Source organism: Odocoileus virginianus, chromosome 16 (assembly GCF_023699985.2).
Source record: "Odocoileus virginianus isolate 20LAN1187 ecotype Illinois chromosome 16, Ovbor_1.2, whole genome shotgun sequence".
In the NCBI taxonomy this organism is placed as follows: domain Eukaryota; kingdom Metazoa; phylum Chordata; class Mammalia; order Artiodactyla; family Cervidae; genus Odocoileus; species Odocoileus virginianus.
The window spans coordinates 60,155,825-60,171,162 of NC_069689.1; the positions used below are offsets into that span (position 1 = coordinate 60,155,825).

Sequence of the window (15,338 nt, forward strand, 5' to 3'; positions counted from 1 at the left end):
CAGCTTCCCTGGGCCAGCCTCCAGGACGGGCGGGGCACTGAGAAGCAGACAGCCCTGCTTTCTTTCCGGGCTGACTTTTCTTGTAGGCCAGGGGACAACCGGGAAGGGCACAGAGGGACTCAGAGGCGAGGTGGGGCCAGCCGAGTCCCTGTTTCCCCTCAACAGGGTTGTCTTGCTCACAGACTTGGGAAGAACCGTGACTCACTTCCTGCCTAGGTCTGACTGCAGAAGCATTGTTTTCCCTACTGCAGCTGGGGCTGCTGGTTGGGGCTACCCCGGGGTGGCCCCGAAGAGTCTTTGCTCCCTGGTGATTGTGGTGGGGAGAACAGTTCCCACTCAGAAAGAGGACCAACCTGACTCACCTCCCTGCTCAAATATTAGGACTCCAGATTCTTCCCCAAGTTTCTGGTTTTTGTGCTGTTCATCTAGGTACCCAAATAGTATGTTATCTCTCTGGTTCAAAATTATCCCCATTTTACAGAGGGATAAATTGAGGCTCTGAGAATTAAGGTGTTGTCACTGTTGTTCAGTTGCTAAGCCAAGTCCGACTCTTCGATCCCATGAACTGCAGTATGCCAGGTTCCTCTGAACTACATTATCTCCCGTAAAGTAAAAGCGTTACTCACTCAGTCATGTCTGACTATTTGCGACCCCGTGGACTGTAGCCCACCAGGCTCCTTTGTCCGTCGAGTTTCCCAGGCAAGAATACTGGAGTAGGTTGCCATTTCCTATTCTATCTCCCTACTATCTCCGGGAGTTTGCTCAAATCATTGTCTAAGGTTGGCACAGTTTAAAATAGTGCCACTGCAACTTGAACTCAGGTTTGGGGGTTGACTGTCACCTAGTTAGTTACTTTACAAATGCTACTAACTTCTCTGGGCCTCAGTTTCCTCCTGTGTAAAGTGCAGATAGTGATACACAAAAGCTGCCTAAAGGAAAACTGTATCCACCTTGCAGGATCCATGGTAAGCATGGGGCAAGTTAACACATGGGAAAGAGCTCAGAACATCCTGATCCGTTTTCCTCATCATCCCCAAACCTGTACTGAAGAGGTCACAGGATAACACTGTTCTGCCAGGTTATCTCAAAGGGGGCAGGAAGGGATGGGCAGAGACTGCTTTGTGACCTTGAAATAACCCAGCCTGTGGAGCTCTTGGCCACACTTCCCCTCTTTTCTTTCTCAGCTCAAGCAGTGATGGCCTCAGCCAAGTAGCACAGACGTTTTCTAGGGCAGGAACCCAGGGAGGGAGAGAAGCCGGGTGGTATATTGCAAGGAGCTCAGATTCAGGCTCTGCCAAAGCCCCAGATCTCTTCTGGGATCTGAGGCCTGTTAGTTGTGGGACCTTCAGCAAATTATTTAAACCTTGTGCGCCTCAGTTTTCTTATCTGTAAAATGGGATTGATGATGTCAGCATGAAAGGATTATGCGGATTAAATAATGTACATAAGAAGGAGATAATATAAAGTGATTGACCTGGTGCCTGGCAGGCAGTTGGAGTTGAAAAAAAAAAAGGTTTAAAAAAATTAAAAGGGGATGGGCTAGTTGTTCTGCTCATCCACCTGTCTATATAAATGCAAATAAAGTCGTGAGTCTTCTAACTGTAGGCCACGAGGAAGTCTGCCCAGACGCGGTGAAGCCCGACCTCAAGGGGGGTACTCCAGGTGCGTCATCCCAGGGCACTTAACCCGGTCGTGCCCAAACTCGTGGCTTAGGAGTAGGGAAGTGGCGGGGGGTGGGGGAGAAGTCCAACTCCCCCAGAATCCGGCCGAGACTGGGCTCAGAGTGACGCCTCGAGTCCTTCCCAACCTCTGCCCGGGGTGCCGAGTTCAGGTCTCCTCGCCCGCCGGCCCAGGGAGATCGCGGGGCTAACAGCCGAGCCCGGGGGGGCGGGGGCGCTGGCAGTGGGGCCTGGGGGACCCGCCGAGCGGCTGCGAGGGCTCTGGGATCGCCGCCCCACTTCCTACCTCTGCCCCGAGCTGGAGCCCGAGGCGGCAGGCGCCCTGGAAGGCCTCGGGGCCCCGGCGCTCCCGCTCGGAACGCGGGCCCGGGCCCGGGCGGCATGGGCGGCGCGGCGGGCCGGGCCGGCTGGGCGGCGGCGGCGGCGGCGGCCGGGAGCGCGGAGGTGGCGCCGCGAGGGGGAGGGGCGCGGCGGCGGAGGAGGAGGAGCCCGGGCCGCCGCAGCCGCTGACAGCGGCCCGAGTAAACAAGCCGCGCCGCCGCGGCCCGGCCGCTGCCCCCGCCCGCGCCGGAGCCGGAGCCGGAGCGGAGGCCGAGCCCTGCCCTGGTCGCCGGCCCGGCCGAGGCCGCGGTGACGCTGCTGCCGGGCGCGGGGACCGCGCCTAGCCCAGGCCCCCAGGAGCCGGGCTCTCCGCTCGGCCGAGGGGCGCCTGAGCCGCCCCGGTGCTCGCCTGGAAAAGTTTCCCCGCCCGGGCTCCCTAGGGTAAGCAGCGAGGGCGCGGGGCCCCGGGGCGAGGCAGCGCGCCGGGAGCCGGGCCCGAGGAGACTGGGCCGCTCTGCCGGAGGAGCGGGCTCCGCGGCTCGAGCGCCCAGGCCGGGGGAGGGTCGGGGTCGCTGGCGCAGAGGCAGCCCGGGCCCAGATGCCCGCCCGGCTTTCGGAACTGGCCCGCGGGCCGGTGCGGAAGGTGGAGCCGCGGGGAGCAGGAAGGGCATCCCGCAGCCCACCTGAGCGCGCCGGGCCCCGCGGGTGCCGGTGCTCTTCCGCTTGAGGCCGGAGCGAGCCCTCTGACCCCAGGAAGCGCCCGCGGGGGCCCCCGCCGGGGGCGGGATGGGGAGAGGATTCCAGAGGCGCCGGGTGCTCCCGCCTCCCCGTCGTCCTTGGGGGCAGCCGCCGCCGGCTCGCCCACTCCGTGGCTGGGGAGGGCCTGCGCTCCCGCCGGGGGAGGGGCGGAGCGGCTGCTCGCGGCGGAGGGGATTATTCACAGCCTGGGCCTCGTCCCCGCCCGCACACCTGGGCGGCGAGACACTCAGGTGCGGGCTCTGCGGGCGCGGGGAGGCTGGCTCCCGCGAAGGCCTGGCCGAGGCCCTTGCTGCCCCCGTGGGGTGGCCTGCTTGCCAGACAGGTCTTAACAGCAGTCGGTTGTCAGGTCAGTGCCTCCTTCCCGCCGTCCGCTCACCCCTTACCCCCCGAGATGCAGACCCTCCTCCCCAGGAGGGTGTCGAAATTCTTTCTGCCTCGGGAAATGGGAGGGAAACCCAGGTGATGTGGCCTAGTGAGGGCTGGGCAGCCGCTGGCCAGGTGTGGAGACAGCCAAGGAGAGGAGCCAAGCTTGACTCCTGTTCTAGAGCCGCCCAAGTTGATGTCCTATATTGGGCTTCCACGTAAGATTTGATTTTTTTCTTTTCTTTTTTTTTTTTTTTTAAAAGAGGATTCTGTGGCTTTCAAAAAGTTTGAAAACCTCTGGTCTAGCAGTTTTTACCACCTAGGAAAACTGAGGCCCAGACAGAGAGAGGAAGTGACCTAAGATCACACAGCAAATGAGTAATTGAGCAAAGGCTGGGATTCAGAATTTCAGGGGAGCCATCAGTGCCTGCTACAGGAGCTGGTTTGGTGTCTCTGCTGGAAAGAAGGAACCAGACTTCCCAGGCAGCCCTGACCACGCCAGACCCCCCGATGCCTGGGAAACAGCAGCCGGACCTGGGTGAGGTTCAGTGCGGATGCCTTGGAGAGGCTGGCTGCGTCAGGAGGTTCCTGGGGCGGGAGAAGACATCACAGCCAGGAAGAGCACCCACAGGTCTCTGTGGCCAGGCCTGGAGTAGAGCCCCATAGAGGGCTTCACAGGAGGCTGGAAATATGGCAAGCGTACCGGTTTAAGCCAAACAGGGACTCAGAGGGTGAGTCAGAATCTAGGATGGGGGTGGGGAGAAGCAGCCCATTCATTTATTGTTCTCAGCGCCTGTTCTTTGAGGTGGGGGCCATCCTCCCTGCTTCCAGGATGCTGAGGCAGGGCTGTTTGGGGCTTCAAGCTCTGTGGAAGAGAGACGGCTTCAAGCGGTCATATCCACGGCTCAGTGTGTCTGGGGATGCTGAGCAGATGGAGGCCAGTCCTTTCTTGAAGGATTGTTTGGTTGTGCCTGAAGCCCGCTTCCTTTTCGGGTGCTGCAAGGTAATTAAATAATCACCTTTATCACCAAGCAGCTGCGATTCCACCCACAATATGCCAGAACTTGGGCTAGACCCAGATGAACCTGGTCTTGATGTGTGTGTGTGGAGGGGTACAGTGTGGCTCACAGCACTGTGGTTAGGAGATGGCCTTGCTTGACGTCTGAACCCAAGAGGCAGTTCTGGTGTCAGGGAGGGGAGATGAGAACTTGTTTCTATAAGGCCCTGCCTCTAGGGCTCTACATCCTCTGGTGAGTGAGGGGCACAGGGCCCCTTCAACCCCCGCCTCCAACCCTCACCCTTCCCAAGGGCAGCCCAGCCTTTGCTCAGACCAGCTCTCTGGAACTTGGTCGCCCAAGGCATCATGGGGCAGTGGCTTCCCGGCCCGTCTGGGAACCCTATGGACTCTGCCCATTGGGGGTGAGGAGGAGCTGCCTTGTGGGTGCCTCCTGCCATCAGCTGTCAGGTTATTTTGGTGTAAACTGAAAATACTCCAGGAATTGTGAGTTGAAGCTCTCCAGCCTGCAGGGTGGGAGTACAGGAGGAGCGGGCAGGGAGGCTGGGGGTGCTGAGGGCAGCCCCGGGCAACGTGAGTTTTCCCAGTGGTGAGCCCTCTGGTCCGCCTCCCCAGGGCCTGGATGGGCTGCAGAGCTTCACTTTGCTGTCCAGCAGAGTGACGTCCTGTGGGGCTGGGCCCAGGAGGGGTGGGGGCAACCAGGGCCGTGTGGGCAGGCTTAACAAGCTTGGTGTTGAGGCGGGACACCTCCAGGACCTTCCCCAGCTTCTCCCCACCCTAGGGGTTAGGCTTCTGGCTAGCCAGGGGCCCTATGTGGGGACAGTTATGTGGCCCCAGGCGGAGAGGTCCCGCTCTCTGTTTGCTGAAGGAGGAAAAACAACACGCGGACTATTGATTCAGCCTCACCTTAGCGCTCCTGGCTCAGCAGCAGTGTTTGCCCTGGCTGCCTGGGCTCAGATGACGCAAGGCTGGTGGGCGTGGAGCCACCAAAAGGGGCTACTGCAGGCCTCCAGGCCAGGACTGGGTGGCCCTGTCGTCTCCCAGGAAACTGTGTAAAAAGAGAGCCTGGGCCCCCTGACTTTGCTGATGGCCTGGGCCATAGAGGGAGGGTGAAGCCACTGCAATCCCCCTTTCCCTTGCTCAGCCCCCAGAGCCCACACCCCATCTTAGGTGGCCCCCTCTTTCTTGCCAGAGGCTATGAGTCTTTGCAGGTAACTCCCCATGGCTGGGTCTGAACCAGGAAGCCCTAGTGAGCTGTGTAGGTGCCGCCCATTAAAACACTTTAAAAGTCCACGTTTTACCCTTTTACAAAATATACCTGAGTCATTTGGAAAACATACAGCGACACGAAGAAGAAAATAACCGTTACTCGTAATTATCACCGTCTTGAGAAAACCGTTGTCAGCATGTGTCCTTCCAGATTACGTCCTGTGGTTTTATATAAATATACGTGTATGTGTATAAATAGTTTCTTTCAAAACAAAAATGGGATTGTGGGTACCTGCTGCTTTATACCCCACCTTTTGGACTTAGATTCTGGGAAGCATTTATTTAGTTGTTGCTTCTGGTTTGGAGTGACTCAAGCCTTCACCCTCATCTTCCCTCTTCCGTATTCCTGTGTGTGGAATAGGTCCATCGCTCCATCTATCTGGCTGTTAGGGGACCAGGTTTTCACCCCTCACCCCCTAGAGGCCCTTTCAGGCCTGGAGTGAGCTGAGGGGTGGGAAGGCAGCTTTAGTGCGTGCCCAGAGAGGGACTGACTCTCCGCCTTTCCCTCCCTTGCTTCCCTCAGAGCCGGCAGCCTGCCTCCTCCCTGCACAGCCCTGCCCATCTCGGCCCCATGCCCCCACCAGTCAGCCCCGGGCCACAAGCAGTGAGCAGGTACGCCGGAGCCCAGGCCCTGTGACCAGGCCAAGGAGACGGGGGCTCCGGGGTCCCGGCCACCTGTCCCCCCCCATGGAGCTGAGGCCCTGGTTGTTCTGGGTGGTAGCAGCAGCGGGAGCCTTGGTCCTGCTGGTGGCCGATGCCCACGGAGAGAAGGTCTTCACCAACACCTGGGCTGTGCACATTCCTGGAGGCCCAGCCGTCGCTGACCGCGTGGCACGCAAGCATGGCTTCCTCAACCTGGGCCAGGTAGGTGTTGCTCCCTCTGGCTGGCCTCGGCGCAGGACATCACCTAGGGGTGGGCCCGTGGGGGCAGGGGTGCCAGCACCTGGCGCGGGAACTCAGGGGCTTGTCTTCTCTGGGCCACCTGGGTGGCCAGTGGGGAGAGCGGAGGCTTGTCCTGCCCTTGGGCTTCTAGCTTAGGTTGCTCAGTGGACTGGTGTGTCCCAGGGAGTGGGGGTGGGTGAGGCCCCCTCAGCCTCACCTGCACCTTCTTGCTGGGTCCTGGGCAGGAAGCAGATGCCCACCACCCAGCCTGCCATCCTGAGTCTCCCCTTGCAACTGGTTGTCCACCCCCGCCCCCTCGCCTCTCCAGGGACTGACAGATGGAAAGCCCAGCTCAGTCTCCCTGCTTTGTTACAGATCTTCGGTGACTATTACCACTTCTGGCATCGAGCGGTGACAAAGCGGTCCCTGTCTCCTCACCGCCTGCGGCACAGCCGGCTGCAGCGGGAACCTCAAGTGAGTGCGGCCCCGGCCCCTCCCACTGCCAGCCTTCCCTTTCCATTCTCCGGTTCTCCGGAGGCCCGCTTTCTTTCCCTCCTCCCCCTCCTACACCGTCTCCCCCTCACTGCTTCACAGGTTAAGTGGCTGGAGCAGCAGGTGGCAAAGCGACGGGCCAAACGGGACATATACCAGGAGCCCACGGACCCCAAGTTTCCCCAGCAGTGGTACCTGGTACGTGGCCTCCCCGGCTGCCTCCATCCATCCATCTCTCTACTCAGGGGTCCCATGTGCAGGCAGGGCTGACCCTCAGGCTTCCTGTCGGTCTGCCTCTGTCTGCTTCTTGGCTCTTTCTTGCCCATCTTGCTAAGCCTTGCGGAGTGCCCTCCCAGAGTTCTTGATAATTCCACGGAGCCCAGTGGTGGCATCTCAGGAGCAGGGGAGGGTGGAGAAGGGGCTTGTGGAGCGGCAAAGGGACCTCATCCAGCAACCAACCTCGTCTCCTAAGCGCTGGGTGATGGGGGTGGGTGTCTCTGCAGTCTGGCATCACCCAGCGGGACCTGAATGTGAAGGAGGCCTGGGCCCAGGGCTACACAGGGCGCGGCATCGTGGTCTCCATCCTGGATGACGGCATCGAGAAGAACCACCCAGACTTGGCAGGCAATTATGTGAGGAGGCAGGGAGGGGAGTCCAGGGACGGTCCTGCTCTGCTGGAGTGTCCAGGCTGACCTTATGATGACCACCTCCCTTCCAGGATCCTGGGGCTAGCTTCGATGTCAATGATCAGGACCCTGACCCCCAGCCCCGGTACACACAGATGAATGACAACAGGTAAGAACCTGTCCCTGGCCTCTGTCTCCCTTCTCATTTCCACCAAGGAAGCAGATGAGCCCCGTCCAGGAGGCTGAAGTCTTTTCCACAGTCCTGGTCTGGCTGGGGCGCTGAGGGAGGGTCTGGTCAGAGTGGAGAGCGTCTGTGTGTGTGTGGCGGGGGGTGTCTGTACAGAGGTGGGACAGCAGGCTAAAGTGGAGGGGTGTGTGGCCCCTCCTGCTCCGCAGGCCGCCCCGCCATGCTCCGTCCACTGCTAACGCTGTGCTCTTGACCCCGGCAGGCATGGCACGCGGTGTGCGGGAGAGGTGGCGGCGGTGGCCAACAATGGTGTCTGTGGCGTAGGTGTGGCCTACAACGCCCGCATTGGAGGTGGGTGTGGGCCTCGGCCACCCTGTCTTCAGGACCACCCTTTCTGGTGGGATTCTTCTTTATTCACTCCCCATCCAATCAGTGTCCCTCACTTCCTTGCTGTGCATCCTTCTGACCACATGGCTCTTCTGTAGAGGGTTCTTAGCAACTTAGAGGGCTTCCCAGGTGGCTCAGTGGGTAAAGAATCTGCCTGCCAACGCAGAGGATGTAGGAGACTCCAGTTCGATCCCTGGGTGGGGAAGACCACCCCCGCCCCCCCAGAGGAGGGCATGGCAAGCCACTCCAGTATTCTCGCCTGAAGAATCCCATGGACAGAGGAGCCTGGGAGGGCCACAGGGCCACAAAGAGTCACAGCTCAAAGAGCTGAATGCATCACCTTCTGCTGGTGGCCCTGTGCTGCAGGGCGGGAGGAGTGTTTATTTGTTTTTAATATTTATTTGACTGCATCAAGTCTTGGTTGTGGCACATAGGATGTTTCCTGCAGCACACAGGCTCTAGCTGTGGTGTGCTGGCCCAATAGTTCTGGTGCACGGGCCTAGTTGTGCTGTGGCATGTGGGATCTTAGTTCCCCGACCAGTGATCAAACCCATGTCCCCTGCATTACAAGGCGCGTTCTGAACCACTGGACCACCAGGGAAGTCCCGGGGGGATCGTTTCTTAGCGGGAGTTACCCTAAAACCTCACCTTCCACTCTGAAGGGCCTTGAGCTCCATGCTCCTTCGAGACCCCAGAGACTTGTCCCAGTCCAGAATGTGTGGTTGAGGGCTGGAGAGATCTCCCCTTTCCCCTGGGTCTTGTCTTCAAAAGGCAGAGGTCACCCAAGAAGCCAGGGGCTCAGGGTTTCCTAGCACCAGCCTCTGTCCTCCCCTCTGGGTGCAGGGCTGGGTATGCTCCTGGGGGTGCCCCTGATGGCTGGACCCACGCAGCCTCTTTCTCCGTGCCCCCCTCCGTGGCCAGGGGTGCGCATGCTGGACGGCGAAGTGACAGATGCGGTGGAGGCACGCTCACTGGGCCTGAACCCCAACCACATCCACATCTACAGTGCCAGCTGGGGCCCTGAGGACGACGGCAAGACCGTGGATGGGCCAGCCCACCTGGCTGAGGAGGCCTTCTTCCGGGGGGTCAGCCAGGTGAGGTGGGGGTCCTGGCCCAGCCCTGGAAACCAGGCCCAGCCTCAGGGGGCAAAGTAGGCACTGTCTTTGCCATGCTTTCTTCTTTGTGTTTTTCTGTTTCTATTTATTTATTCTTGTGTTTAATTTATACAAAGCACGTTTATTAAAACGTTGAGGACAGGAAGAGAAAAGTAAATGCTAATTGCCCTTAACTCCCACTTGAGTATTCTTGCCTGGAGAATCCCCATGGACAGAGGGGACAGTCCATGGAGTCACACACAGCTGAGTGACTAAGCATAGCATGCAGCACCCCTGTCTGGAATCGCCACTCTGAGGAATTTGGTAGTGGACTGGGTCTCTTTTTGTGTAAAAAGAGATGAGAGAGCTCTACCAGGGATCTCCCTGGGGGAAGGGGCTGGATAGAGAGTCGCTGGAGAAGGATGCTCCAGCCTTCCTAGTCTCAAGCAGCATCTTCCCACCAGCCCTCCCCCCAAGTCCTGTTCTTGTGTGACCCCAACCCACTCTGTCCACAGGGCCGTGGGGGTCTGGGCTCCATCTTTGTCTGGGCCTCAGGGAACGGGGGCCGGGAACATGACAGCTGCAATTGTGACGGCTACACCAACAGCATCTACACGCTGTCCATCAGCAGCGCCACACAGTTCGGCAACGTGCCCTGGTACAGTGAGGCCTGCTCGTCCACACTGGCCACCACCTACAGCAGTGGCAACCAGAACGAGAAGCAGATTGTGAGTCTCTTCCCAGGAGGGGGCTGGGGAAATGGGGCTGCTCGCTTTCTGGCTCTGCCCGGGGCCGCCTTTCTGACCCTATCTGCCTTCTACCCACATGTGGCTGGGCGGTGGTGGTGAAGGCATCATGGTGTGGAGCTAGGGGACCTCTCTAAGATTCTTGAGGGTCACAGAGCCACTGGTGAAGCCCCTGATAAAACTCTCCCTAAAAACATGCATCACACTCATTTTTTGTTTTAACAATCTATTTGGGCTTCCCTGGTGGCTCAGACAGTAAAGAATCTCCCTGCAATGCAGGAGACATGAGTTTGATCCCTGGGTGGAGAAGATCCCCTGGAGAAGGGAATGGCAACACACTCCAGCATTCTGGCCTGGAGAATGCCATGGACAGAGGAGCCTGGCAGGCTACAGTCCATAGGGTTGCAAAGAGTTGGGATACAACTGAGTGACTTACACTTTCATTTATGTATGTGTTTTTGGCTGTGCTGGGTCTCTGTTGCTTCTCTGGCTTTTCTGTAGTTGTGGCACGCGGGGACTACTTTCTAGTTGCCATGGGCTTTAGGGTGCTTGGGCTTCAGTAGTTTGGGCATGTGGGCTCAGTACTTGTGGCGCACAGGCTTGGTTGTTCCTGGCATGTGGGATCTTCTCGACCCAGGGACTGAACCCATGTCTCCTGCATTGGCAGGCGGATTCTGTATACCACTGAGCCACGAGGGAAGCCCTGTGTTGCTCTCAGTGATCTCCAACCCTTAATTCAACCCTCTTATTCTTTGGGAAACAGACCTAGAAAAAGCCAGGCATTGGCCTGTTGGCAGTGAGTTAGCAAGGCAGCAAGTGGGAACGAGGCATCTTGGCCCTGGCTTCCCACGCCATTTATGCTGCTCAGGGCCCGTGGGCAGAGGGAGGGCAGCCAGGTGGCCCCTCTGGTGTCCTCCCCATGTCACATGCCCGACGTCGTCATCCTCCTGTAGGTGACTACTGATCTGCGGCAGAAGTGTACAGAGTCTCACACGGGCACCTCTGCGTCTGCCCCCCTGGCAGCAGGCATCATCGCTCTCACCCTGGAGGCCAAGTGAGTGGTGGGGACCGAGGGGCGAGCCTGTCCCCGCCCAGCGCCCGCTGCAGGGCAGCCCTCAGATTCCAGCTGGAGTCTCTCCGAAGAGACTGAGCCTTTCGGTCCCTCCTTTGCAGTAAGAACCTCACCTGGCGGGACATGCAGCACTTGGTGGTCCGGACCTCAAAGCCAGCCCACCTCAACGCCAATGACTGGGCCACCAACGGTGTGGGCCGCAAAGGTGAGGGCACCGTGCTTCCTGGGCTGGATTGAGGGTCCTGGGGGGCCACTCTGCGCCCCCTCCAGCTGACCCGTCCCTCTTGCCCCACAGTGAGCCATTCGTACGGCTATGGGCTGTTGGACGCCGGCGCCATGGTGGCTCTGGCCCAGAACTGGACGACGGTGGCCCCCCAGCGGAAATGCATCATCGACATCCTCACTGAGCCCAAGTGAGGGCTGGACCCTGGCTGGGAGGAGGGGCAGGTTGGACCCAAGGGTCGCCGGGGTGCCTGCTGCACCCCCCCACCCCCACCCAGCCCAACAGCCCATCACGTGCTCCTTGCAGGGACATCGGGAAGCGGCTGGAGGTGCGGAAGACCGTGACCGCCTGCCTGGGGGAGCCCAGCCACATCACACGGCTAGAGCATGCTCAGGCGCGGCTCACCCTGTCCTACAACCGCCGTGGTGACCTTGCCATCCACCTGATCAGCCCAATGGGCACCCGCTCCACCCTGCTGGCCGCCAGGTACTTGCCCTCTCTCCCACCCAGCCTGTCCTGTCCTTGGGTCCACACGCATTCATTCATTGACTCACACAGCCCCGATGGTCCACGAATACTTCTCCATGGGGTAAACATTGACGTTTTGGGGAGGGATGGTTTTTGTCCTATGGCACTGTCCCATATTGCAGGAGTCCCTGCATCTGCCCATTACATGCCACATCTGTGTGCCTTCCCGTGTGTAGTCTGCATGTAGTTTTCCCTTGCATGTTTCCAGAGTGTTCCAGCTGAGAATATTTTGCCTCCTGGGAAATAACCAGCAGGCCTTTCCAGCCGGGCAGGGTTGGTGTGGCACCAGGGGAGAGTGTGTGGTCCGTGTGCTATGGGCTTGGCACCCCCTGGCTGGGGCCCTCTAGAGGCCTCAGGCAGCCGGGTGCACCTTCCTCCCCAGGCCACACGACTACTCTGCAGATGGGTTTAACGACTGGGCCTTCATGACGACCCATTCCTGGGATGAGGATCCCTCTGGCGAGTGGGTCTTAGAGATTGAAAACACCAGCGAAGCCAACAACTATGGTACTGGGGGATGCTTGCGGGCTGGGGTCCAGGAGAAGAACTGGTGGGGTCTGGGGGTGGGGGGCAGGCATGCGGCCGGTGCCTCCTGACTTCTGCCACGCCCCTCAATAGGGACGCTGACCAAGTTCACCCTGGTGCTGTACGGCACGGCCGCTGAGGGGCCGCCCACACCCGCTGAGAGCGCCGGCTGCAAGACCCTCACTTCCGGCCAGGCCTGTGTGGGTGAGTCGTGGGCGCTGAAGGGGGCTGGGGACCTGAGACTCGGGGGATAGAGGGTGCCCCTCTTAAAGGAGGAACGGGGATGTGAAGGGACATCCTGGGGCCCTGGGTTGGGTTCTGGGGCTGGGAGCTCCTGGGGACAGCAGTGACTGTGTCCAGGGCTGCCCAGGTCCTGGGGCTCAGGGCCCAGCAGCCTCGGCGGCCTGGCTGACGCCCACCTTCCCTCCCTCCCTTGCCGGGCAGTGTGCGAGGAAGGCTTCTCCCTGCACCAGAAGAACTGCGTCCAGCACTGTCCCCCAGGCTTCGCTCCCCAAGTCCTGGACACACACTACAGCACGGAGAACGACGTGGAGATCATCCGGGCCAGCGTCTGCACGCCCTGCCACACCTCGTGCGCCACGTGCCAGGGCCCCGCCCCCACAGACTGCCTCAGCTGCCCCAGCCACGCCTCCCTGGACCCCGTGGAGCGGAAGTGCTCGCGCCAGAGCCAGAGCAGCCGCGAGTCGCCCCAACAGCAGCCGCCCCCGCGGCCGCCGCCACCCCCCGGGCCGCCGCCCGCGGAGGTAGCGGTGGAGCCGCGACTGCGGGCAGACCTGCTGCCCTCACACTTGCCCGAGGTGGTGGCCGGCCTCAGTTGCGCCTTCATCGTGCTGGTCTTCGTCACCGTCTTCCTGGTCCTGCAGCTGCGCTCGGGCTTCAGCTTCCGAGGGGTGAAAGTATACACCATGGACCGCGGCCTCATCTCCTACAAGGGGCTGCCCCCCGAAGCCTGGCAGGAGGAGTGCCCGTCCGACTCGGAGGAGGACGAGGGCCGGGGCGAGAGGACCGCCTTTATCAAAGACCAGAGCGCCCTTTGACGAGCGCCTACTGCCCGCCCCTTCGAGCCCATCCCCTCCTTGGGCACTTTTTAATTCACCAAAGTATTTTTTTATCTTGGGACTGGGTTTGGACCCCAGTCGGGAGGCAAGAGGGGCAGAAACAGCTTCCCACCCTACCCTTGGGCCCCCTGGCGGCCTGAGATGGGACCCCAGGGCCAGCTGGGTGTCGGGGGATAGGGGGAGAGCCTGTCCCCACCCGCAGCAGCCCTCCGTGTGGAGAAAGGAATGAAACCTTTAGGGCAGCTTTCCAAGGTCCAGGCCCCAGCCAGAGCGCCCGGTGAAGAGGGGCGGCCCTCCCGGGATTCCTGACCAGGGCTGCGGCCCCTGCCTCTCGCCGTCCCTCTAAAGCAATAATGGGCCCCATCCAGGCAGCAGGAGACTGGCCTAGGGGGTATCGGAAGGAGGCTGCCACCTCCCTAAGGGCTTCTGCGTCCAGACCCTGTTCTGCATTTCTGGTGAGCCTCAGGCAAAAGCAGTGAGCGAAGGACGGGGACCAAGGCCGGGCAGGCGCTTCCGGGGCACGCACATGTGTGCCCATGTTCGGCCCTCTGCCCACCTCCACTACAGCGGGCGGGCTGCCTGCCTCGAGAGGCTGGCCCCACCCCAGGCTGGTGTGCTGACCACCCTCCCCTCTCCAGCACTCCCCCCTCCCGCCAGGGCCCGAGTCCCTGTTTTCTGAGCCCGGGGCTTTCTGGGCTGTTGGCACTCACAGCCCTGGAGCCCCTGGGTGGGTGGTGGGGAGGGACGGTGGCCCAGCCGGCCTCTCCCGCCTCCCACCCGATGCTGCTTTCCCCTGTGGGGATCTCAGGGGCTGTTTGAGGATATATTTTCACTTTGTGATTATTTCACTTTAGATGCTGATTTTTTTTTTTTTTTTTTTTTTTTGTATTTTTAACGGGGGTAGCAGCAGCTGGACCATCCACCCTCCCACACCCACTGTCCACCCTGCTGTTGCCCTCGGCTGCCCTGGGCCTGAGGTGTGGGGGGTGGGCTGCAGCTGAGCCCCGGATACTGACGAGGCAGGCCAGGCCAAGTGGGCCCTAGGGAAGGAGGATCACGGTGGAAGGGGCAGGCTGTCGTCCATTTGAGATGGGGCTCGTCGTGCCAAGGGCTCACGGGTCACTGGTTCTCCAAGTGCCAGGGGTGGGCAGGCAGTGGCACCGAGCCCCCTCCAACACTGTGCCCTGGTGGAGAAAGCACTGACCTGTCCTGCCCCCCAAGTCTCCCTCTTCTGACGTGCCTTTTGCACCCCTTCCATTAGGACAATCAGTCCCCTCCCATTTGGGAGCTCCCTTTTCTTTCTTTCTCTCTCCCAGCCCCTCCTGGCACCCAGCCACCTGCCCAGAGGTGCCCCCTCCTCTTCCCACACCCACCCCCCCCTCCCGTGGCCAGCCCAGCTGGTTTTGTAAGATACTGGGTTGGTGCACAGTGATTTTTTTTTTTCTTGTAATTTAAACAGGCCCAGCATTGTTGGTTCTATTTAATGGACACGAGATAATGTTAGAGGTTTTAAAGTGATTAAACGTGCAGACTATGCAAACCAGACCTGGTCTCCAGTGTGTGATATTCTTCCCAGGACTGTGGGGCTGCATCCAGGATGGGGTGGGGGTGAGGGCTGGGGTGAGTTATGTGCCCACATGATGTCCTGCCTGCTCTAGCTGCCCAAAGTCCATCTCCCTAGGGGTTTAGGAGGGTGTGGAAGGGACAGTAGCTGGCGACAAGCCCCAGGGGTGGGACAGATGAGGCCCCAGAGTGGAACCAGCTGAGCACATACTTCCTCCGCCACAGGCCTTGCCTCCAGCTGGGTGGAGAGCGATGGCCCAGGATCCAGTTGCTCAGGGTGTCCCTTGGCTGAAGCACCTAGGCCACCAGCTGTAGGGCTGAGGCCTCTGGTGGAGCCTAACTGAATCCAGATAGGCTTTGCTGGGGAGAACCTGAGTCCCACACTGGAAATGCCATACCCTCCACCCCACCCCACCCCACCCCAGCGGCCCAGACACACACACTCTGGCGCAGGCCCCTCGCCTGCCCCAGGTCTCCCTTGGGACAGGAAACCTCTGCCTGTGGTGGGGAGAGGAGCCAGGCCAGTTC

At 60.2% G+C, this 15,338-nt stretch overlaps 1 protein-coding gene across 3 annotated transcripts; it reads left to right on the forward strand.

Moving 5' to 3' along the window:
- Positions 1-1,590: 1,590 nt before the first annotated feature.
- FURIN (furin, paired basic amino acid cleaving enzyme) lies at positions 1,591-14,790 on the forward strand. Of its 3 annotated transcripts, none has more exons than XM_070478319.1 (16): positions 1,591-1,662; positions 5,930-6,270; positions 6,664-6,762; positions 6,883-6,978; positions 7,284-7,412; positions 7,499-7,575; positions 7,856-7,944; positions 8,902-9,074; positions 9,590-9,802; positions 10,774-10,874; positions 10,994-11,097; positions 11,188-11,305; positions 11,422-11,601; positions 12,026-12,150; positions 12,262-12,372; positions 12,613-14,790. In XM_070478319.1, the coding sequence occupies exons 2-16, from the start codon at positions 6,094-6,096 to the stop codon at positions 13,224-13,226; spliced, it is 2,406 nt and encodes an 801-aa protein (XP_070334420.1). In that variant the 5' UTR covers positions 1,591-1,662; positions 5,930-6,093; the 3' UTR covers positions 13,227-14,790. The 3 variants fall into 3 exon arrangements, with proteins under 3 accessions (XP_070334420.1, XP_070334419.1, XP_020761451.2); XM_070478318.1 differs by lacking the exon at positions 1,591-1,662 and adding an exon at positions 2,351-2,441; XM_020905792.2 differs by lacking the exon at positions 1,591-1,662 and adding an exon at positions 2,978-3,105.
- Positions 14,791-15,338: the final 548 nt, after the last annotated feature.